The sequence below is a fragment of the Callionymus lyra genome, chromosome 9 (genome assembly GCF_982586985.1).
Source record: "Callionymus lyra chromosome 9, fCalLyr1.hap1.1, whole genome shotgun sequence".
NCBI classification, from domain to species: domain Eukaryota; kingdom Metazoa; phylum Chordata; class Actinopteri; order Syngnathiformes; family Callionymidae; genus Callionymus; species Callionymus lyra.
This window is the reverse complement of record NC_141826.1, coordinates 2,205,136-2,228,183: the sequence shown is the minus strand read 5'-3', so window position 1 is coordinate 2,228,183 and position 23,048 is coordinate 2,205,136. Positions and strand designations below refer to the sequence as shown.

The 23,048-nt window shown below is 40.7% G+C and overlaps 3 protein-coding genes across 5 annotated transcripts in view; 1 reads left to right on the top strand and 2 right to left on the bottom strand.

Moving 5' to 3' along the window:
- Positions 1–1,217: 1,217 nt before the first annotated feature.
- Positions 1,218–3,175, bottom strand: LOC148071451 (CDGSH iron-sulfur domain-containing protein 1-like). The gene is made up of 3 exons (XM_087799314.1): positions 3,043–3,175; positions 1,816–2,018; positions 1,218–1,709 (listed from the first exon to the last, which is right to left on the bottom strand). Exons 1-3 carry the CDS (start codon positions 3,095–3,097, stop codon positions 1,620–1,622), a joined length of 348 nt encoding a protein of 115 aa, XP_087655440.1. The 5' UTR covers positions 3,098–3,175; the 3' UTR covers positions 1,218–1,619.
- A 717-nt stretch (positions 3,176–3,892) lies between these two features.
- On the bottom strand, positions 3,893–15,852 carry LOC148071450 (ubiquitin-conjugating enzyme E2 D2). Of its 2 annotated transcripts, XM_087798528.1 has the most exons (8): positions 15,706–15,852; positions 15,579–15,618; positions 13,448–13,511; positions 11,991–12,022; positions 11,840–11,917; positions 7,655–7,760; positions 7,368–7,461; positions 3,893–4,984 (listed from the first exon to the last, which is right to left on the bottom strand). In XM_087798528.1, the coding sequence occupies exons 2-8, from the start codon at positions 15,600–15,602 to the stop codon at positions 4,939–4,941; spliced, it is 444 nt and encodes a 147-aa protein (XP_087654654.1). In that variant the 5' UTR covers positions 15,603–15,618; positions 15,706–15,852; the 3' UTR covers positions 3,893–4,938. The 2 variants fall into 2 exon arrangements, with proteins under 2 accessions (XP_087654654.1, XP_087654653.1); XM_087798527.1 differs by having other exon boundaries at positions 15,579–15,839.
- A 2,298-nt stretch (positions 15,853–18,150) lies between these two features.
- The window catches only part of LOC148071449 (protein phosphatase 3 catalytic subunit alpha-like), a 31,683-nt gene continuing 26,785 nt past the window's right edge, over positions 18,151–23,048 (top strand). The window contains exon 1 of one of the 2 annotated variants that reach the window (XM_087798589.1): positions 18,151–18,197. In XM_087798589.1, coding sequence (XP_087654715.1) covers positions 18,155–18,197 — 43 coding nt within the window. In that variant the 5' untranslated portion in view covers positions 18,151–18,154. The remainder of the gene's footprint in view (positions 18,198–23,048) is intronic. The other variant, XM_087798588.1, reaches the window with a different exon arrangement.

Genomic DNA, 23,048 nt, shown 5'->3' with positions numbered 1-23,048 from the left:
AGACACATTTGTGAGTCCGTGTGTAGCAGTAGTTAGTCATCACTATTCTTAAATGACACACTATCAGAAGAATGACACAATATCAGAAGAATGACAGAGATATGGTTCAAGGAGTAATAATGCATTAAATATCACCAAACACACTTCAAATATCTAATAGTACACTAGATAAATACATAGTTTAGTTTAATGTATGCGTTTGTGTCTTTCCATTAACATGATTTAAGGCATTTTTGCTTTTGTTTTTGCACTTTTAATTGTGTATATATAATATAAATATATTAATTTATTATCTATACCGCTTAATCCCTTATGTCAGTCGCAGGGATACATTTAATTTAAAGAATATATTTAAAACAGGTTTAAGCCATCCATATTTATTTATAGTAATCGATTAATAAACAAACATAATTCGTTGCCATCATTAATTATCTTAATTATGTAGCGGAAAAAAAGTCAGTTATTATTTATTCGTGGTGAGGAGCCATCATTTGAATTCAATAATAAATGTCTACATGTAAACCGTTAAAGTTAAGATAAGCTAGTTGTTAGCTCGTCCTTCAACGAGCCAAGCATACAATCCGCTCTTTGTGTGCGTGTGTCTGCACGACACCGAGGTGTCACCGCGACCGGACCAGGCTCGGAACCGAGAGTCCAGTCCACCTCTTGTGAGAGTCCGGAGCTCATCTGGCAGGCAGCCAGAGCTCGTGCGCGGGTGTGGGGGGGGGGGGAGGGAGGGGTGCGTGTCACCATGGGAGCAAGTGTCCGCGTGCGTCTTCAGGAGACGCCGTGTAAATACAACGTCCTCTAGCGGCCAGCGGCGACACTGACGACGATTAAAATGGCCACTGGACTCTTCTGGAACACGCAGACGTGACGCACTGATCATTACCGCTGGTGTCGTGACAAGAGAGGCTTTTTGTTGTGAGGTGGCTTGACCTTTGACACCAGTGGAGGGGCAGACATTCCACGAGGATTTAGGCGAGAATCTTCACAAACATCCTCTGCAATTGGAGCAGAAACTATTAAGTTAAAATTAAGACCACTAGAATTAGTACCATTATTTTTCCCTTCATCTTGTTCTTATATCAAGTAAAATAACTGCTCGTAATAAGATAGTATACTTAAGTTTGTCACAGCCATTGTACAATTTGATTAATTCTTGCATTTCTGGACATTTAATTAAAAGCCATGAAAGTATTACTCAAGCAAACATAGAAGCTTGAAGCAGTTTAATTTAGACATTCCAGGTTGAAACATTTTGATACAGTGAACATATTCTTTCAGGAAGAGGAGTCAAAAATCAAAGAGTTACAATCAATCTTAATTTATTTACAGTACTTTGATCAGTAGAAAACAAACACCCAGCCGAGAACACTGTTCACCAATCCCACTCGTCAAAGTCAAGAAAGACTTCCAAACATGAATGAAACTTCAGATTTATCAAGAATTTTGTTCGATTGCCAACATTTGGTCATTTCATGTTTGTAGACGTTTCACCCAGAAACACCAGAGGCTGAACAGGTCAAGAACTCCATCGGGAATTCCACTGTCCAACGAGGTCTTTTGGAACACTGATTCAGCAGCAGCAGCACAAACACAGGGTGGTCTGGATGCGTTTAGGCCTCCTTCTTCTTGATGATGAGGGGGCCCACGTTGTCTCCGGTCTCCTCGTTGTGTTTGGCGTGGGCTCCGTCACAGAAGGGGAACTGAAAACGGTGACATTAAAAATGATAGTCATGAACTTTAATGGATCAGGCATGACTTATGACAATATGACACGCGGACAGTTTAAAGCTTCCGTCATAAGCTCACCTTCTTGGACTTCCAGCAGCGACAGTATACCGCCTTAGTGCCGATGTCCTCCATGTCGAAACTGTGCACCACTTTAGGACTATCTTTGCTGATGCACTGGTTCACTTGGCCCTTCTTGCAGCTTCGCCCACTCAGGTAATGACCCACGAGGAACCCACCTGCCGCTGCAACCAGCGCCACAGGTGCCGCTACGAGCAGATGCTCTGCCACGAGATCACAGCAAAGAAAACATCATGAAATGATGACCAGTGTGAGACCTTCATAAGGCAGATTGTGTTCCTCACACCCTGCAACAACACACTCATTAGTATCCAATAACTTTGCTCAATTGATGTACTGTAGTGGAATGGTTGAGCTTAACGGATCAGACTACATCCAGCCTTACACCCCAGCTCGGGCTCTGAGGTCTGTGGATCAGAATCTACTGATGGTTCCACGCACACGGTTCAGGACCAGAGGAGAGAAATCCTTCCAGGCTGTTGCTCCTAAGCTTTGGAACCATCTTCCTCTCTTTGCGCTTGATGGAGTCTACTGACTGTTTTAAGAAACATCTTAAGACGTTTTTATTTGTTCAGGCTTTTCCTTGATTTTCTGGAACTCCTTGCGATATCATTATTATGACCCTTAAAGTATATACTTTATCTAGTATTGTTTTGATTGTTTAAGCGCTTTGTGACCCTGGTCTGGAAAAGCGCTATACAAATAAAAATGAATTACTTACTACCAAAAACAAATATATATTTGTGGAGGAAGTGTCTCAGTGATGGTCATTTGGGTCAGTGATGTCAGTTAAATTAATAAAGTCAAACCTTTACAACCTAATAATTTGAATTAAGCTATATATTAAATGCATTTTCGAGAGCTTAGGGAACAGACCGCTATCAGAAGGCACAGGTTTGGTAGAATGACCCGGGGAACAGCGAAGATTATCCGAGTCAAGAGGTTCATCACATGAGTCACGTTGAATAAAAATGAAGGCGTTTGTAGTAAAACTCTGATGTCACGTGAGACAGTCACACATTTACATGGACGTCAAGTTGAAGGAAACTTGGAGATTTTTTTTGCTGAGCAACATTTCGCCTCATACATATGAATCGTTATTTTAGCAGCAGAATACATGTGTCTTACAGAAACAAACAAATGTGCACCCACTTAGCTTCTGTGAGGTGACGCGAGTTGAAACGTGCGTTTAGCGACATGCTAGCGACAGCTAGCTAGGACACTTACCTTTAGACAACCTGAACCCAGAGCCTGCGAAGGCGGACGAGGCTGACGCGGACATGCCTTCTCCGGACGATGAGTGAGGACAGCGGCAGGAAGCGGTGACAAGGTCAGGTAGAGCAACGTTCTGGACTGTGTCCGCTCCGCCTACAAGCTGCTGCCCCTGTGACGTCACGGCGCATGGACCAATCCCGGCAGAGGAAAAGCGGTGCGTTTTCGCAGCTCAAGATGACTCCCAGACGATGCTAAATTGTTTCGATTTTGCGCTAACGTTAGACGGCCTTTTAAAAAATGAGAAAAAAGTGGAAAGTGTGTATATGATTAGGCGCAAATTTAGTTAGGCATTATTGACACTTTTCACATCAACTGTGGGCCTGAAAAACCAAAACTTAACACTAATCATTGGTTATATATAGAAGCAGGTGATATTCTTGTTAGCACTCTTTGTTTCATGATGAAATACTTTATTCGATAGATAACAACCCTTATTCTTACAAGCCCAAGTGAGAACTAAGAAAATATTAAAACGCACCTGGTGGTAGTTCACCCCTTGAAGAGCAGTACCCATCTCTAGTCCTCATCGCTGGCAAACTCAAGATCCATATTTGATATTGAATATTTGATCACGCGATTTTAGGTCATAATCCAAAGTTGCGTAAAATAACCTAGGAAACACTTTTCTCCTCATGGCCGGAGGCCAATTTCAAGCAAGAACTCAAAACAGTCCTTGGGCTCCGATCCAGACTTGGGTGCAAAGAGATCCAGTGGCACTGAGGTAAACAATAGCGCTGGGTAATACAATTCTATTTTCCAAATGGCCAATCTTCTCAAAATGAGTCAACACGGGAGTCAAAGGTTTTTATTACACAGTTTAATCAACACACAAAGCTCAATGAGCCTCTCAGGTAATTCAATATACAGAGGTTTTGTGCAAGAAGAGTGGGTTCTCCTCGCACCCAGAGCCCAAGCCAGTCCCATAGCCGTTTAAGATGTTAGCCTCTAATTTAACAGCAACAAAAAAAGAAAAGAAAGAAGCAACCTAAAGATTTATGGGAAGATAAAAACACAGGTTGAACTAAGAAAAAAAAAAAAAAAAAAAAAAAAAAAAAAAGTTTAAATACCTGGTCCAGAACCTCCACTTGGTGAACAAAGGACATGTGGTGGCAGGGGTGACACGGGTTACAGTGGTGTGTGCGTTCGTGTATGGACAAAAGGGTAAAGGTGATGTGGTGCGGGAACAGGGTGCTGGGAAGCAGGACATGTAGAAATAAATTCAAGTCCTTTTATAGAATCCAACAGAAGACCAGTAGAGGCCATGTGTATCTTTATTTTATTATTTTCACATAGCCTGCTAGTATTTAATGTACAAAATACAGAGTGCTCTTCGACTCGCGCATGATGACAGATTTCTTCAATTGTCACCTCAACAGGTGGGAGTAGGTCACGAGGGACAACGGATCGAGAAAAGGGTACAGAGTGTCAAAATCCCTCAAACTGGTGTCCTCCCTCCCTCTAAAGGGGAAATTAAAAAAAGGTCCTCAAAGTTTTTAAGATTCTTGGAGGTATGCTTTTACCATGTGACGTCTGCCAAGCTGGAGGGGGTGAGGGTAGTGACAAAACATAATTCAGGAGGTTATTGACACTATGTACACAGGAGAGGGATGGGTGAGATGGTGGGAGACAGAGGGAGGAGAGACAGCATGAGGAGACGGAGCAGAGGGAGATTTACAGGTACTCTGGTGAAGGGAGGCGTGGCTCAAAGAAAGCACTCCAATGGAAACCAACATGATCTTGTTTTGAACATTTCATTTGTTTGTATGGTTTTTTTGTTTTCTCTTTACGTCTGAAGCTCCCCTAACCTTTATGCAGTTGAGGTGGTTGGCCGTGACTCTACTCCGACAACTACATTGCATACTTTTGTGTCCATTCCCGTGCTATTTTGTTGTACCTGCAGACAAGCAGAGGAGAGTCCAGGTGAGTTTCATCACTTATTACATCACATTAGAGCCATTAGTAGCTGCTAGCTTCTTTTTTTCCTGAACTTTAAAAGAAAAGCTATACAAATTATTTATCATCCGCTCATTCAAAAGCTTCTGAGGTGTAACAATGACTTTTAAACTCAATCATATTATTTTTATTTTCAACACATTTGAGAATCCTCATCATTTTCAACATGCCCCTTGTGTCCTAAAAGTAGACCGACACTGAGAAATTCCAGCCTGTGCAACATTAGAAATCAACCATATGTTGCCGAGCTCATGCTCCAGTGACAGCTGGTGTCAAAAAACAATAACACACGTGTCAGGTCAGGAAATCATGCTCCACTTATGCAAGCGAGTGAACATCAGTATCTGGCTTAAACCCTCCGGACTATTGCCCCTAAAACATGTCAGTACAATACATTAAAAAAAGTGATATTCTAATACAAGTTTTGCTGGTAATGAAACAAAAGACATATTACAAGATTTGGGTAGTTTTATAAAATTTTATCTGGATTTCAGAAGGTTGTAGAATTTGTAGGTTGTATTCGCCGTGCTCCGCTCAGAACTTGCTAAACATTAATTCAACTAACTATCATGTTCCTAAATGCTTCATTTAATGTTTTAAAGTTGCTAGGCCGAATCAAGACTGATCAGAAATGTTGATGCTAAGCCAAAATAGTAGGTGGTCAAGGGGACTCACTGTCACCCACACCCGTTTCTACGTCGAGAAGTGTCATTCAAGTCTTGAACCATACAATTTTTAATCATGACATTCGTTTTATTAGGACCAGATGGAACATTCTGCTTTACAGGTTCATCTCAAAATATTAGAAGTTTGAGAAAGAGTTTCAACATTTTCCATTACTCATTTCAGAATGTGAAACCCATGTTTTATATAGATTCATTACACATAGTGAAACATTTCAAACATTTATTCCTTGAAATTTTGAGAACTGTGGCTTATAGATAATGAAAACCCTCAATTCAGTGTCTCAGAAAATTAGGATATTTTGAAAAAGTTCAATCTTGGACAGTCATGGTGTCACACCCTAGTCAACCAATTAACTCAAAACCCCTGCAAAGGTATCCTGAGCCTTTACATGGTCACTCAGTCTGGGTCAGATGGCTACACAATCATAGGGAAGACTGCTGACTTACAGTTACAGATGTCCAGAAGACAATCGTTGAGCCACAAAAGGTCATTGCTAAAGATGCTGGTTGTTCTGGAGTGCTGTATCCGAGCATATTCATGGAGAGTTGAGTGGAAGGAAAAAGTGTGGTAGGATAAGGTGCACCAGCAAAAAAGAATAACCGCAGCCTTGAGAGGATTGTCAAGCAACACCCATTCAAGAATTTGGGGGAGCTTCACAAGGACTGGACTGAAGCTGAAGTCAGCGCATCAAGAGCCATGACGCACAGACGAATCCTAGACATGGGCTACAAATGTCGCATTCCTCGTGTCAAGCTACTCCTGAACCAGAGACGACGTCAGAAGCATCTTACCTGGACTAAGGAGAAAAAGGACTAGACTGTTGCTCAGTGGTTCAAAGTCCCCTTTTCAGATGAAAGCAAATTTTGCAATTAATTTGGAAATCAAGGTCCCAGGGTCTGGAGGAAGAGTGGAGAGGCACATAATCCACGTTGCTTGAAGTCCAGTGTGAAGTTTCCACAGTCAGTGATGATTTGGGGAGCCATGTCAAGCTTTATGGAGATGCCCATTTCATTTTCCGGCAGGACTTGGCACCTGCCCACACTGCCAAAGGTACCAAAAGCTGGTTCAATGACCATGGCGTTACTCTGCAAACTCACCTGATCTGAACCCCCTAGAGAATGTGTGGGGTATTGTCAAGAGGAAGATGAGAGACACCAGACCTAACAATGCAGATGGACCTGAAGGTTTCTTCTATTACACCTGAGCAGTGCCACATGCTGATGGCTTCCATGCCACGCCGCATTGATGCAGTAATTCATGCAAAACGAGGTCCAACCAAGTATTGAGTGCATGGAAATGAACAGTAAAATATCATTTTTTGGGTCTTATGTAATGTTCTAATTTTCTGAGACACTGCATTTTGGGTTTTTATCATCTATAAGCCACAACCATCTAAACTTTAAGAATTAAATGTTTTAAATGTTTCACTCTATGTGTAATGAATCTATATAATTCATGGGTTCCACATTCTGAAATGAAAGACAAAAACACTTTATTGAACTTTTTTTTTGAGATGTACCTGTACATTAAAACTTTTGCTGTACACTTTAAATAAACCACCATCTGACTAGTGTGTGAAAAACACAAAGCTTAAATCGACAATAAAACGCAGAATATAAAAATTTAGAAAAACATACTTTTCCCTGTCCGTCTTGTAGATGCGAGCGATCTCGGGTACTAAGGGGTCATCCGGGTTCGGGTCGCACAGCAGAGAGCAAATGGACAGAAGAACTGAGAGAGAAGAGAAGCACAGTTGTGTATCAGCTTGTATCGTTGGCCAGGACTATAAATGGAGAACCAGCTACAGCCGCATCAATTTTATCAAGTGCTGAACTCCACCCGTGGTCCACTTTTTGAACAAGACAGGTTCCAACAGCCATTCCCTGCATCGATCACACATCGAAGGTGCGGTCACACTGCATACCTTTGGAGATGGTGAGCGCTGGAGACCACTGTGACCGCAGAATATCAAGACAGATGCTTCCATTGCTGTTTATGTTGGGGTGATAGATTCTTGTGGTGAATGCAACCTGAAAGAGGAATAAATACATTCAGCTAGGCATTAGAGCAGTAGGCATATCCGGGGGCATCATCAATACATGGTTGACTTTATAAATAACATATCTGGAAAAGTTTCTCCATTTTGTTAGCGTTTTTACAGCATCTTTTACAAGTTCCCGATTCTTGTGTCAGGGAATACCAAGTGTCAATGTCGTGTCTAAACAACTTCATTGAACCGATAGTTTGTGAACTAGTTCATATTTTAGAATGAACATGAACTGAACTGCATTTTCCCTGATGAATGGTACAATGAACGCGTTTATTCTGGTGTTCATAAACGTCACACACTCTCTGTTCGTCTTCATCCAGTAGGTTGAGTTCTACAACCGGTGAACACACACTTAAACAGTTCTTAATGTATTGTGGAAACCACCCCAATCTGACAACACCAGCCACAACTGCTTACTTCATTACGACGAAGAGCAGCCACAGCAGCATGTAGCTGACGGACTCAACATTTAAACCAGTTTCATGAGCAGGTCGATGAGGAGACTAAAACCTTACATTTCTGTAAAGACTTGCAGCTGACATTCAAAAAGAATATCTAAACCTCAGGACTGCAAACTCACAGATGCTACTATGGACTGAATACCGTTGACAGAAATTCTGCTCCGATAAACCTTTCTTTAGGATTTATTAATCTACACATCAGTTACCTACATTTTATATGCTCACTTTAATGTTTATGAAACGTGAAATATTTAATATTAAAACAGGTAAAATACTTGCAGTCTGTGATATACATCTGGCCTGTGACAATATTCATAGCAACTTGTAGAAAAAAAATGAACGATGAACTAGTTCATTCTTGGAGCTGTGACTTAAAACTTTGATAAATGGACCTTCAATTAACCAAATACCATTAAGAGTAGCACAGCGAAACACTAGAAGTAGAAGTGGCAACTGACAATATCAAGTTCTTATCAACCAGCTAGAACTTTACTGTCAGCTGGTTGTTGCAGAATAAATTTAAAACCATAAATGACTTGAAGTAAACAAAAACTCATCCTGTTGTTGCGTAGTAGTTTAGATATAGTCTGTAGTTAAGGTGAAAAAAGTCCAAGAAATTAGTCAAAGATCCATTTCTTAAGAGTGACTTCTGCTTCATATCCACCTCAAATATTAATCAAGGTTCAACAACGTATGCAACCAATGTCATTTATTAATGGTAGCAGAGGAACAAACTGTTGGCCAATTTCCAGCAACAACTCTAATGCAGGAGATCAAAAGATTCCCTAAAATTCAAGACCAATGATGACTTCAGCTGTGCAGCATAGACTTTATTTACCAACATAATTAGTGCCGCACAAACTGTGAACAGGACCCCTCAAACAGGGGCACCAATGCACCAACATAGCAATGTGACAAAAAAGATTGGTGTTGATGATAGTTTCAGGTACTCATGCCCTAAAAACATTATCCCTCACTCGTCATGAAGGAACGCTGGTGTGGACATTTATCATTCCCATATCAGTGAACCATCACTCCAATAAAACCACAAATTAATTTTCTACACCCCTTTTCACTCTCAAGAAAACAACTCCTGTCCTGTGAGAATCTAGAGGCGTCCCCAGGTCAAATGAGATACAGAACCTGTCCCGTGTTTCCAGCATGTCAAGCATGCTGATGAGATCCCACAGCCTTCTCAACCGACCTCTTTGGATACTGAAGAGCAGCAGTTTTCAAACTTCTCAACTCTAAAAGATGCCCATACGCCTTGTTCTCTGGTCACAACAAAACGCTTGTAAGCCAAGTAAGGGCAGGAACACAGATAGGTTGTGAGAATTGCCTTTTGGCTCAGCTCTTTCTTTACCTCAATCTTAATTGATCTGCTGATGTCACAAAACACCCATAAGATTAAAATAGTCTGCTGATAGTCATACTGGTTTAATGTTCCCCATAGACTCATCAAATGGGACCAAAAAAAAACATGTGGTTCACTATAATCCTGCAGTCTTTTCAAGCTGTGCAGTATAAAAGGCATAATGAGCAACCAGTATTTGCACTTTTCTTTGATTTACTATTGACCAATAAATCCTTCCAGTTCCTGTTCATACCGTAGATAATGATGGTAAACTGCACTGATTAAGTAAACTATGTTCAATAAAAATGTTCCATTTTGACTGTAACCATTAGCATCTTTAACTTAAGTACTGCCACCCTACAGGCCACCATACTTTGAAGGGGTCATGCTTTTACCCGTGTCTGGACATGAAAAAAAAACATGATACAGTCCTTTTGACAGATAAATGTGCTATTTAAGCAAACTCAGCTCCAGTAATTATTTTCTTATTAGAAAAAAAAATTGTGTAAGAAAACAATGTAAAATCCTGTGAAACAGATTTTTTTTTTTAAATGAAAATGTTGTCATACCGAGTGCTAACGAATACCCTAGCGATTAGCAGAACAGCCACTAGATGGTAGTGTTGTTATAAGCATTGACGAGGCAGGACAACGACAGACGTGAAACTTTAGACTGTGCCACTTCGGCCCTTTTCTACAGAGTCATGAAAAAATATATATAACGTTGCAATTTTTTTTTTTTTTTTTTTTTATTTGGCCGAAAAAACATCAATTTCAATTAACTTCTGTTTTATCAATAGACCAGACAGCGTGTTCATCATCAGTTCGCTGGTTGCAGCCAGCACATGGTGTTATCATTTTGTATGTGGTCATTTCAGAGATTTTTGTACTTTTTTTTTTTAAGAAACTCTGGTAACATGATGGATGCGTCTTATTTAACTTAATTGTACTTTATTATACTTTTTTTTTTTTAATTAGTCTTATTCTCAACCATTATCACTATAAATAAATCCTATGTTGAGTTTAAAAATCCCAAATAGTCACCTTTTAGCAGAGAACGTTTTTTACAAGAATTCTTGGTCGAAAAGACTCGAGAAATATTTTTAAGAATGTGTAGTACCTCACTTTCTCTAAGATGTGTTAGACTAAATTTAGAATGTATTGTGTAAAAAGAAAAATGTATACAGCATATAAAAGACAATCATTTTAGTGATAGAGATATTTCTTTGCAGATAATAAATATGTCCTTTAAAGTTGCAATATGAACCAAAGGTGGCTATTTAATCAATGTTATAATTCATAATGCAGTATATACCTGTAAGGCAATTTGATCAGAATCAAAACAGGTTTATTGTCAGTGCTCTAAACTCAGAGGAATACTTTATGGTGATGACAGAAGAGAATAAAGGTTTCAGTTTCATTTGCAGATTAAGATTTCGAAATAAAAAATTCAAATGAAAATAATATTTACAAATAGGAATGTTGTTGTTAAGCAAAAATACAAGCTGCATATATTAAGGTTATAATTGAAAACATATGCCCAAACCGATTATTTCTATGAGTTGATAAATCCTTTCAATACACGATCCGGAAAATATGCGCGATCTGGGAACGCCTGTGCAGTGATCGACCCACTATGTTTTTAAGGCAAATAGATTCAGACAAAAACATATAGCATAGAACAGGATCTTGGAAATCCCCGATCCATTTGCGCATTGCATTCAAAATACATAACTTTATTTACTGTCCGATGACATAGCGTTAATAATTGTCAATCGTCATGTTTACACGGATGTTTGATAGTAAACGTACACAGACTACATTATTTGTTTTCCTATTTATCTTTCTTAAGATCGATGTTTTGAGACTCAATGAGACAATACATTCTTACCAGTATAAATAAAATTATGTTTTTGAACACGTGCATGCAAATGGATTGCTGAAGTGACAATTTTATACAGTACTACATTGTATTGTCCGAATCTGTCCATAAAAACATGGCGACTCAAAACAGACCATTGCGCAGTTGTTCCCGGATCGTGTACTGACAAGTCCAATTATTCCTTCTAAAGATTATATTTTTAAATAACAGCTTTTCTTCAGAACTGTAATCTCAGAAGATACCAGTAACAGATATTTAATCCTGATATTTCCATACTGAAGAAGCTCTAGGAATCTGTTCTAAGATGAATCTCTGAAGGTTTCCAACTTCTGCCCAAGAATCATTCATCCCGGCTTAACTCACCTTTGGCGGTTTAAATGGGTAGTCTGTAGGGAAATGTATGGTCAAGAAGAAAACCCCATTCTGATAAGGACTGTCGTTCTGAAGTGAAAGGAAATAGTTCAGTGAGTAAACCGAATCAAAACACAGTTTTGGGGGCCGGGGAAATACTTACAGGTCCCATTATTGTGGCTTGCCAGTGAAACACTGAAATGAAGCAGAAGCAGGGAGATGACATCAGTACTGAGGTTAAACATGCACATTAGAGTTGCATACTAATACACAGTTTTAAATAATGAATAGGCGCCTTTCAGCCTAGGTTGTGATATTACAGCTGCTATTTAAACATTTCACAGGGAGATTACAAAAGAAATCCAGGTTCAGGACAGTCAAATACTCATAATTGGGTTGTCATAAAACGTTGACAAGCCAAAACAGGTTGACGAATAGGTGATTAAAAGGCCATTAAACCACTGATGTAAAACAATATTCAGATAAATTAATATACAAATACAGAAATAACTTTACAGTAAAAATGAAACAATTATTCATTCTATAAAATATAAGCATTTTGGAGCTATTGACAAAGAATCTAAGGTATAATCAACAAAATTCCTAGATTAATTTACTTAATGATTTAGTTACACTCCCGGGATTGCTTTGATACAACAGAACCAGGAGAAAAATACAAGAAATGGGAGTAGGAAATGTTTCGTGTTTAAAGAGCTGAGAGTTTGCTTATTATTCACAAAAAGGAAGCAAATTAATTAAAATATTTTAGCTGTATGATAACCTGGTAGGGAAATAGAAGATCCTAGCTACTGGTATTAGTAGCCACAGGATTTATATTAACCTCATGTCAACTTCTGAAAGCTATGTCTGTTAATTATTACCATGTCCTGGAATCTCACACAAATGAAAGCTTGATCTTGATCTCAATGACTCAGTTATTACATCATTACAGTACAACTTACTTTAAACTATTAAACCTTCCAGACAAACAAGTGACCAGATGGAGATAAGCAGTGAACTCACATGATTTCATTGACACATCACCTTCCACAATTAACATAACAGATTTTAGCAAGGTACAATCAATTGCTTACGCAATATACTATACCATACATGTAAATCCAGTTTTATTTTGAAACAAGAGGTTAGTCCTAGACATGAAATGGCTAAAATTTTACCAGCAGAGGACTTCCCCTATATATCTTGTGTTGATTAGCTTTACTGGAAATAGTTAGCTAGATAACATTTTCATTTCCTTAACAGTTTGAGCTCTTGTAAATAAAATAGAAACCTCACAATCTCCATTTAAATGAATAGAACATTCATTAAATAAATATAGGGGTCGAATACACGGTCAAAATCCAATGCCAGAAGTTGTTTTTTTTACCACTAAACTAGCTTTTAAAATGGCATTAACATCGACAATAGAATCTTGGAACTACTAAATATCACAGACCAATTCAAGATAAAGTGAAACCAGCATATGCAAATAGCAGAAGGAAAGATAAAAAGAATACTGTTACATCAACAGTTCAGATTGTAGAGCACACAACTGAGGTCAAACACAGTCATGAATGTCATTCAATTCCGATTGAAGCTGGTTAATGACTGAACACTTACTGTCGTCACCTACTGGTCCCGCAGAACATTGGGCAGGTGGATCCCTTGCCAAGTCGTTCAACTCCTGAGACCAGAAACACAAAAGGTCATTGGATTAGCAAAGGGAGTGAGCACCATTGTCTTTTGGTCACATAAAAACACTAAAGTAATGGACTCATCTACCAGGTATTGGAAAAGACTCGTCCCTGAATTGTGGAGGCAGACTTTGTAATTTTCGCTGAAAGTCAAATGCAAAACCCTTTAGCTTTAACATTTTGTGACAAATTGACAGATTAGACTAAGCAGAGGAGGGTTTGGAAGTATACTGGGTGGAGAAACTGCTGTTGCGGTGGAGCTAAGAACTAAAACTGATTTGAACTTCAGGCCATAGGCATAAGTGAATAAATATCACCATATTTTAGCCACATGTGACAGGAAAAGGCAGTTCATCTCGACTGGAATAACCAAGAATCCAATACTTTATGATTGATAATGGCTCATAATATTAAACGTTGCAATACGTCCAAAAATAGACACTAAAGCCTGAAGTCTTCAATAAATACCCTGCCCTCTAATTTACCTGGCTCTTACCTTTCTGGAGCCAGGTAAATGCAACGCAGAATCAATGGATTCCACAAAAATCAGTCAAGTTGCAGTCAACAAGCTTGTCCATGATTTCTAAATGGACTTCTTTTGGCATTCTACTCTGTATAAATCAAACAACCACAATCCTTTTGACTGGTGACGGCAGTAAAAAAAAAAATCATATTGGCTTAAATACACAACACAGCAACTATTTTATGGGTCAATATCACCAAAGTTCACCCATTATTGCGTATTTTAATGTTTTAAAAAAAGGGGGACGACAAAGAAAATACATACTTTAAATATCAAAACATGTCTGATACATGTTCTTGTTGGTGTCACAATTATGTTTGAAGAATCAATTTCAATACAAAAACCTTTTTTTCACTCCGCTTCTTCAAAATACTGTAGCATATGATATTTTATCCCAAATACATTTGGACGGGCTTCTAAAATTAATGCTCACCCTATACGTCGAATTTAGCTCCACTGAGGTTAGCGTAGCATGTAAGCTAGTAGCCCGGGTCGAACATTATTAAGGGGGTTGTGAGGACATAGTAACGCCGCAAAATTGTTCTGTTCGTGTACCGTGTCACTGCGTGAGGTAAAGAGATGAAACCAGACGCAGGTTTGTAGTTTAAAGAGCATTAAACGCGGAGCTGACAGCCTCTCGACCACAAGACGAACAACGCGTGGGGCCTGTTTGCACAACAATGCTAACACCCCCACTTTCTAATACACATTCATTTGTTCTAAACACATACAACTGAATAACTCGGTTCACCGTGACACCTTCATGCATGTTGACGTATATATACATTTGTATGTTTGCATAGCCTTTACGTTTATCTCATTTACAATCTTGAAAATCTACAAAAAAAACGCTTAATAGCCATCCTTAACACTCGTGTAACTTAAATTACAGTTCATAGCTGATCCCATGTTTAAACCGATATAACAATCGAATGCAAATGTAAATTAATATATATTTAATGTCCTGTCCTAACCTCGAGTGGGATATTTTACAACCGCTAATGCTAACCGACCACAGGACATCAGAACGGTGTAAACGGAGCCCCGGAACTCGTAAATTGTGATAAAAGTAGTCGTTTTGTAGACGTTTATATTTCTATTGTTTCGTATATTTGACAGGTGGCTGAGCTTTTGCAGAATGTAGCATGGAAGTCCGTTAGCTTGGGCGAGCTAGCATCCGTGACTACTACAAAATAAACACGTTTGACACAATACGACGGATGGTTACGATAAAATGGTGGACGCAATTCAAAGTCTAGTCCGGACTAAACGCTGAACATCGAAGGGACATGGAGCCCCAGAGGAGAAGGATGGCTGGTGTGTGGATGGTGGCCCGTTATGAGCGCCGTTAGTCAACAGCGCCGCATCGCTACCACTGTCGTCACCCTCTCAGAACGATCTGCGAGCGGGGGTTAAAACTTGGCCGTGTTCGGGACTTTAAATCGTGTGCTGGATTCTACCGGAACGTGCCGCCGTGATGCCGGAGTTAAAAGAGAAACTACGAAACCCGGGCCTCGTCCATCCAGTTCCTTACCTTGTGAATTCTTTTCAGAGCCATTGTTGTGCTAGCGGTTCTGTCAGGGGAAACGTGCGGTTAAAATGGCGATCGGTATCACAGTCCGAGGATATTGCTAGGACGTATTTATCATATGTAATCTCACACTCGAAGTGCCGATTCGTACAAGAAGGAGCCGCCAATGGAATTTCGAGCAGAAAGTGAAAGATAGAGGAGGGTAGAACCTTGGTCCTTCCTCCTGCTGCAGCTGCTACCAAATCACTGCGGCCTGTGATCAACCGACAGCAATGACACAAACACTTCCGGCACCGGCTTGACACAATAAAAGACCTGCAGCAGCTCGTGAAATGGAAAACCTACTACATTTACACAAATCAATGACATGTTAAACGTCACCTCATCTCAATCGTGTTGTACTGTAAATAATAAACCGATACCAGTTATATGAGTCTGCATGAGGAAGAATAGCCTTGGCTCGTTTTCTGTTTACCCTATAGACATTTTATTAAAACGTTTCAGGCGAAGAGAAGCATTTTTTCTTTGGTGTCAGAGGAAACAAAATCAATGCGGGCGAGACTGAATATCTTGGGGACCACTAATCCATACCTCGAGAATATCTGGGTTGCTATGTGCCAGAACAAACAAATGCCTTATATATCTCAATAATGAAAAAAAAAATTCTACATGCCATATTAAAGTAACCAACTATGATTAAACACCATACACAAGCGTTTTTAATGGTTAGAGCAGCTTGGAATAAAAGTATAGACCAACTACAGGCCTTAAAAGACAATCTAGAAAAACAGTTAGAACATGGATGCCAAGGAGCTAATTTTACATCATTTTTTGGTACTGTTTGTCAATCTCTTACTTTGAAGTTGATTTATGTGTGGTTGGTCCAACAAAATGTAATAATCATTTTCATTCATTTTTTTAAATGGAAATGTATCTTTTTAATTTTAATTCATTGTATTTGATTTTCTTAATCTCATTTTATTCATTCGTTCATTCGGATTATTTCATGTTTCTAATGCCACCAAAATAAATTCCAGTTTTGTGTTTACAATGTGGACAATGAAAGTTTTCTGATTCTTAATCTGATTATTTGAATCCAAACTTGACAGATAGTTGAACACGAAGACCAACAACATCTCCAGCCATACATTACACATACTTGTAGTTTCTTAATAATGAATATGACAAATAAATTGTGGGGAAGGGCTAAACAAGTTCCGACAGGTTCCGAACGGCTGTTCACATTTGGATCAGAAGTAAGGCTCAATGAAGGAATATTGGAAGTTCTGTGACGTGTAAACTTTGACTTCAGAGGAAGTGCTGCTGGCTACTCTCTAGCGTTACTGTCTGGAGTATGAATGAAAGTATGAATCAAAAACTTTTATTGTCGGTATTCATTTTATTGTTAGTGTTGTAAAAACATGAGATTTTTGTGGTGTATGTAAAGAATAAAAGAATAAATAAGACAACCGCAAAATAATATATATAGAAAATCAGGACCAAGCACCACGGCAGCCATTCTTTCGGGACTATGACCAATGTTGCTTTTTTTTTTCATTGTATATGATGAGCACATAATACTTTTTTTTTGGCTTACAAATATATTTTCGCAGTGAAAAGTAAGAATTAGTTCATGGTTATAATCAGTCAAAAACTAAAGGAGAAACCGTCTCTCCCATGTGATTGTGATTTTAGTTTCCCTATTTTATTTTCCTACGTTTATTTCATTCATATAGTCCGTCAAACATGATATTGATTGTGATGAGGGCAGTTGGACAGAAGGTGGCGCTACAGAACTCTATTGCACCACCAACCGTGGGTGAAGAGGCGTTCCTTCGTTGAAGGAGTGATAGACCTTTAGATCATTTTAATTCAAGATGGAACTCCAGAACACCCCTAAATGGAATCATGTGTCCCCGTGTCGTGAACAAAGGTTATTGGTATGAACTATTGTTTAACAATAGCGTAGCCTCTTCAAAATGAGGGGTTTAAACTTGCTAAACTAGTACATCGTGAGGCCTTCTCCTATGTGTATTTATTTTTATTCATAATAGTAACTGGCTACGTCATGTCTCTGTCACGTGCCACAGAGTGGTTGAAAGAGGGGAACCACTGTCATCAATTCATCCACATGATGGCACTGTGAGTCCAGTGTGAGTGCGTGTGTGTGTGTGTGTGTGAGAGAGAGAGAGAGAGAGAGAGAGAGAGTGTGTGTGTCGATATGTGTGGGAGTTCCTTCTTTCTCCAGTCCGGGGTGTAGTCAGCTGCGCGTCTCGGTTGCAGAGGCTCGTCTCCCCCCCCCCCCCCCCCCAACTGGTCCATTCTGCATCCCCTCCATCATCCACACAAAACACATTGGTGGACCCCCAACATGCCCCGCCAGCAGCGGCGGGAGCAGCCAGGTATCCGCCTGTCCTCAGCTGGCTCCCCCGGTCCGAGGGCGCGCGGAGACTCCAGCGAGTGATGCCACCCCTGCAGCGAGACACACCCGCCGGAGGACCCCAGACACCCATCTTGGTCCGTGACAGAAGAGCGAGTCCCCCCCCCCCCCCCAGCCCTAACTTCGGCTCCCGTCCAGGATGTCCGACTGCACCGCAAGTCCCGCGGACCGGGTCATCAAATGTAGGCATGCAACATAAAAAAACAACCTTGCACGGCCAGCGAGAGGCTCATCCTTGTTCCCCGCTTGCATCCATGTCGCACGTCCATCCTTTTGTTTTCCTTTTAAAGAAATAAATAAAGACACGCTGGCCAGTCACCATGCATGTGCCTCTCAACCTTTTAGGGGAGGGGTGTGTGCAGGAGGAGGGGGGAGTGAGGGGGTATCCACGCCATAATCAGGGTCTTCCCTCGTTATTCTATTAGAATTCTCCCCCTCACTGTGGCGTGGACCCCCGCCCCCCCTTTCCTTCTCCAGCGGGGGACGTCTCTCTCTTGACGCGCGGTGCCCTAGCGGCGGGTGGGTGTAAGTGAACAACAGTGGGGGATCGAGAGAGGACGGGAGCAGGGAGGGAGAGAGGGAGAGCAGCATCTTGTTCCAATGAAACATCAAGCAGTGTGACGATGACAGCGAAAGGCAGACATAAAGGTAAAGAGAGCTGCGGTGTTTCGGGTTTTGTTCGCGGGTGGATGTTGCGCGCGTGATCGTGGGAGGGAAAAGGGGGGTGATGACAGTTCGCGACTCTTTTTTTTTTAAATCTACGCTTCGTGGTCGACGTTCAGCGGCAGAGAGGTGTTTCAATGCTGCCGTGATCATTCCGGCAACTTTTCCATCCCACCGTGGCCCCGAACAGGCCTGGGATCAGCCAGGATTCACGATGGAGCGGCTCCTGCTGGAGGCCCGAGGTCTCCCTTCACACAAAATGGGGCTCCGAGTCGGTGCTGATGCAAGCCGATCGTGCATCGAGGGTCTGTCTTTGCTTCACGCGTGGGTGGCTGGAGGGGGGGTGTGTGGGGGGGGGGGTCGGGTAAAGGGGCTCGCGTCGCACAGATTGTCGTGCTGTACCGGGTCAGGACCGGGCTGCTGGCGTGGCAGCGGTTCTTCCACACACGCAGCTCGTCACACGCAGACTGGACGGCTGTCGCTACCACGGACTGAGTGCCGGGAGGCGCTGACAGTTGGATGCGTCGATCGGGCATGCCCCGGTATTCCGTGCGTGCGTCCCCTCCTGGGTGGTGCGGGGGCTTCTGCAGTTTCTGCACGTAGATGTTTGTGAGAAGAAGAATACAGTGGGACTGTATAGATGCAGACCCTACACCCCTCTTACCCTCTCATACTCACTGCCTGCACGACCTCCTGAAAGGTTGTCATTTCACTTTTGGTTTAGAAAGGATTTGATGAAGCTACTGACAGTTTGTTGCTAGAGAACACAGGCTTTGGGGGACAAATGGAACAAATTGCATCCATTTTAGGTCAAACCTGCAGCAGTGGACTTGGTGATTTGTTATCAATGGACCCTCATCTGTCTCGTTATATAGTTGTGTCTTTCGTGTGGTTGAAAAACATGACTATTACTTGGTGGTATTGCTTTTTATTAACATTTAGGTATTAGAAAATCAAATGATAACCCAAGTTTGGACTTTTGAAGTGCATGGATGAAATAACCCAGTTAGTAGTTAGATGAACACCCTAAGATCCAGAGACATAGAGCTACATCAGCTTTTGTGGTGATTTATTTGGTGTCTGTGTTAAAGTAAATAACACAACTTTTTATTTAGTCCGACAGTGCTAGTGTCTTTTATTTAGCTCTTGGCATGGTGCCACTTGTGAAAGTTGGTCTCACAATAATAATACAAAATAAAATAATTCAATAATCATTCATCATCAATCATCAATTTAGGTGCATAATGTAGATAGTTATAGAAACAAGACAACACTCACATCTGAACTATCTGCTCCTACAGAAAATGGAAATTGCGTTGAGATGACTTTGATGCTATCTCTGTGTTTAATGATGAGTGGACAAAGTATGTATTTTAAAATGTATTATTCATAACAAAGACATGTTTTTTATTATAATGTATTTTATTATATTTGAAGTTATTCACTTTTGCATTTTATATATTTTTTATTTAGGAATATTACAAATAAAATATATGCATGTATAGAATTAAACCTTGATAACTATCTTCCAACTGGCATAAATATACCATTTTATTCTATTTTATCCTTGAAAGCTTTTAATTTGTCTCATGTTATATAATGGAGCTCATTAGAGAGAACTGCTTATAGTTCCCGCTCTATATATATATGTGATGATAATGCTCTTACTTTACACTTTGTGTATTTATGTTATGGACATTGACTGCACTACACGGTAATATAAAAACCTGACAGTAACATATCAATGGCAACAAATACAGACAAGCTACCTTACTTGTATTTTGATAACAGCAATTGTTAGCATCTTTTAGCAACAGCTATCACCTCAACCACACACGTTGAGGGCCACCAATAACATGTGATGCAAAGCAAAACCAATAAGAAGGCTTGTTTCAAGGCTCAAGAGGAAGTTGGTTGATGTGAATGTTAAAATGATATAATTCTGTTGCTATGAAAATGATTACGTTATTGTCATATAACGGCAAAGTAGGTCATTCTTTGGGAACCACAGTGACCAAAAGGTATCAGTTATTAGATACAGCAAGGATATCAATGTAAGATACAGCTGTTTTTTTACAAATCTGTACCCCAGTGTAGCCAATACACTTCCACAGAAGCCTCGCAGATATTTATCAGTCAGCTGAAAGTGATTTAGGGCGCTTGTCCTACAGAGATCACAGCATCAGGCACACCGACAACACTTGGACCTGATACAGTGCACTAAGAGGTTCCCTGCTTTATGGATTTGACGATGGAAAGCCACTGAGAAAGGGAGCCAGATGACAAAGCATACCCAGAGGACGGACAGAGAGTGTGGGGGCGAGGTGAGGGATGGAGAGAAGGAGGGAATGTGACAAGGCCAAGGAGGAGGTGAAGTGGAGAGAGAGAGTGATACAGAGGGAGAGAGGAAGACAGCGGAAATCATGTTTCACACTGCTGAATGACAGGATGGCATCCTCGGACTTGACCAATGGCCTCCTCACACCCGGGCTGACTCACTGATCATGCAAAGCTGTCTGTGTGAGGAGCCAGATCATCGGCGAGTTGGCTCGAATCGGGAGTTCTTGGAGGTTCGATTTTCAATTAGAATATAAACGCTCATCACATCACTACCAAAAGACTCTATCTTTCTGATTTAAAAATCAAGACAAGGGACATGGAACAATAACTTGTCAATACCTTGACAGAATACAAGAGTATTTCCTGAATTGTAAGAAGTACGTGTTAGATTGAGATGTAAAATTGGTTCATGTTCACATTGACAAATCGACTTGGGAAAATGCTAGTGGTTAAGATCAGGAACAGAGATTATTGAGGTCTGTTATTAAGGAATTGCAAGAATACTTCTAAATACAAGGTGTTTGGCGGAGTGTAAGATAACATTGGACCAAAATACAGGGAATAATATTTAATGTAGCCTCTAAGAATTAACGCATTATATTAAAATGAGACTTATATTTAATTATAACTCAGATGTAATGCTTGTTTTACCTTGTTATAACATACATTCAGTCTGAAGTATTAGTTTAGATGTCGTTTAAACATGACCTAAAATGAAAGAATGAAGCGTGTGGGCGACTATCACGTAAATCCTCCTCACAGCACTATCTGCTGTTCTGGTGGTGGAACTTAGCTTCAATGCAGAAATAGATGTTGAGTATGTTGATTTAAAATTTTGTTGAAACTACGCTGATTGTATTTGAGAGGATCTTCCCATTTTGGGTTATAATTGGGGAAAGTGCATCTTCATGAAAGGTGTTTTTACAGATTGAGCCCTGATATGTTTTGTTTTTCTGAAATCAAGTCAGGAGTGGAATACTTCAACACTTGCGTCATGTTTTGGCACAGCAGGTGTGAACAGGCAGTAAGAGCGTTTGGAACTTCTGTCTATTTCACCAGAGAATGCAGGAGGTGAAGGAAGTGTGAAGAAACTTGGCGGTTGGCTGATGATGGGATGTAGAGGAAGCACAAACATGGCTGTATCCTCATAAAACTAAAGCCTGGATCAACGTCTTCAGTCATTGATAGAGACACTCTTTCAATGCACTTGATGTATTCTCCCCTCTTTTGTTAGATAATACTTAGACGTGTTGGTTCACAGAATCTCAGTGGAGCCTTCTCTGACATGCATGTACGCACTCATGCATGCACAAACACACATCACCTCTGGCAAAGCTCAGGGCACTCTGGGCATATTTCCTTTTAGTGCAACATGCTGCCCCAGAGAGCGCTGTGTGAGCTGCATTCTAGTGTTTGTATGTGTGTGTGTGTGTGTGCGCTGCGAGTCCTGGGTCTACCTTGACAGGTCTGTGTGTGCCCTGTGGGGAGGGCGGTCGGGCACCGACTATTTATAGTAGAGGCACTCCAGAGAGAGAGACTGAAAAAGAGAGAGAGGGATTGTCTAATGAGGGCAGGCTGATCTGGGATGGGCCGATGTCTCTCTTCCTCACACTCACTAGTGTGTGTGTTCACAGATGGTCCTGAGTGTGTGAATTAATTGAAGGACTTCAAACACATCTTCACTTGTCCCCCCACCACCTCCTCCAAAGACCCGTGGATCTGTGTTAGCTGATCTGGGTCAACGATGGTAGATAAACACACACAAGCACACACGCCTGTGAACATTCACAACCCTCCTCTCTCACACACACACACACACACACACACACACACACACACACACACTCCAATCCTGGCTCCTTCTCTTCTCAGCTTCTCTCATTCTTCCCGCTACTCATGGAGAGGCAGACACCGGGATGACGAACCGATGTGGAGTAAAAGGGCAACACAGCAGACGCACACTCATACGTCCCATCGGTTGTTGTGGACGTCTGTAGATGTAAGAGTCTGGACCGGCAGAACGTTGGACC

Excerpts from the sequence above, each read along its gene's own strand:
- LOC148071450 (XM_087798528.1), bottom strand. The coding sequence starts at position 15,602 with ATGGCTCTGAAAAGAATTCACAAG. Across the intron at positions 13,512-15,578 it reads CTCTGAAAAGAATTCACAAG|GAGTTGAACGACTTGGCAAG; the intron begins GTAAGGAACTGG and ends TTCTGGTCTCAG. Across the intron at positions 4,985-7,367 it reads TACAAGACGGACAGGGAAAA|GTACAACAAAATAGCACGGG; the intron begins GTATGTTTTTCT and ends GCTTGTCTGCAG.
- LOC148071451 (XM_087799314.1), bottom strand. The coding sequence starts at position 3,097 with ATGTCCGCGTCAGCCTCGTCCGCCTTCGCAGGCTCTGGGTTCAGGTTG. Across the intron at positions 2,019-3,042 it reads TGGGTTCAGGTTGTCTAAAG|AGCATCTGCTCGTAGCGGCA; the intron begins GTAAGTGTCCTA and ends ATCTCGTGGCAG. Across the intron at positions 1,710-1,815 it reads GCTGCTGGAAGTCCAAGAAG|TTCCCCTTCTGTGACGGAGC; the intron begins GTGAGCTTATGA and ends CACCGTTTTCAG.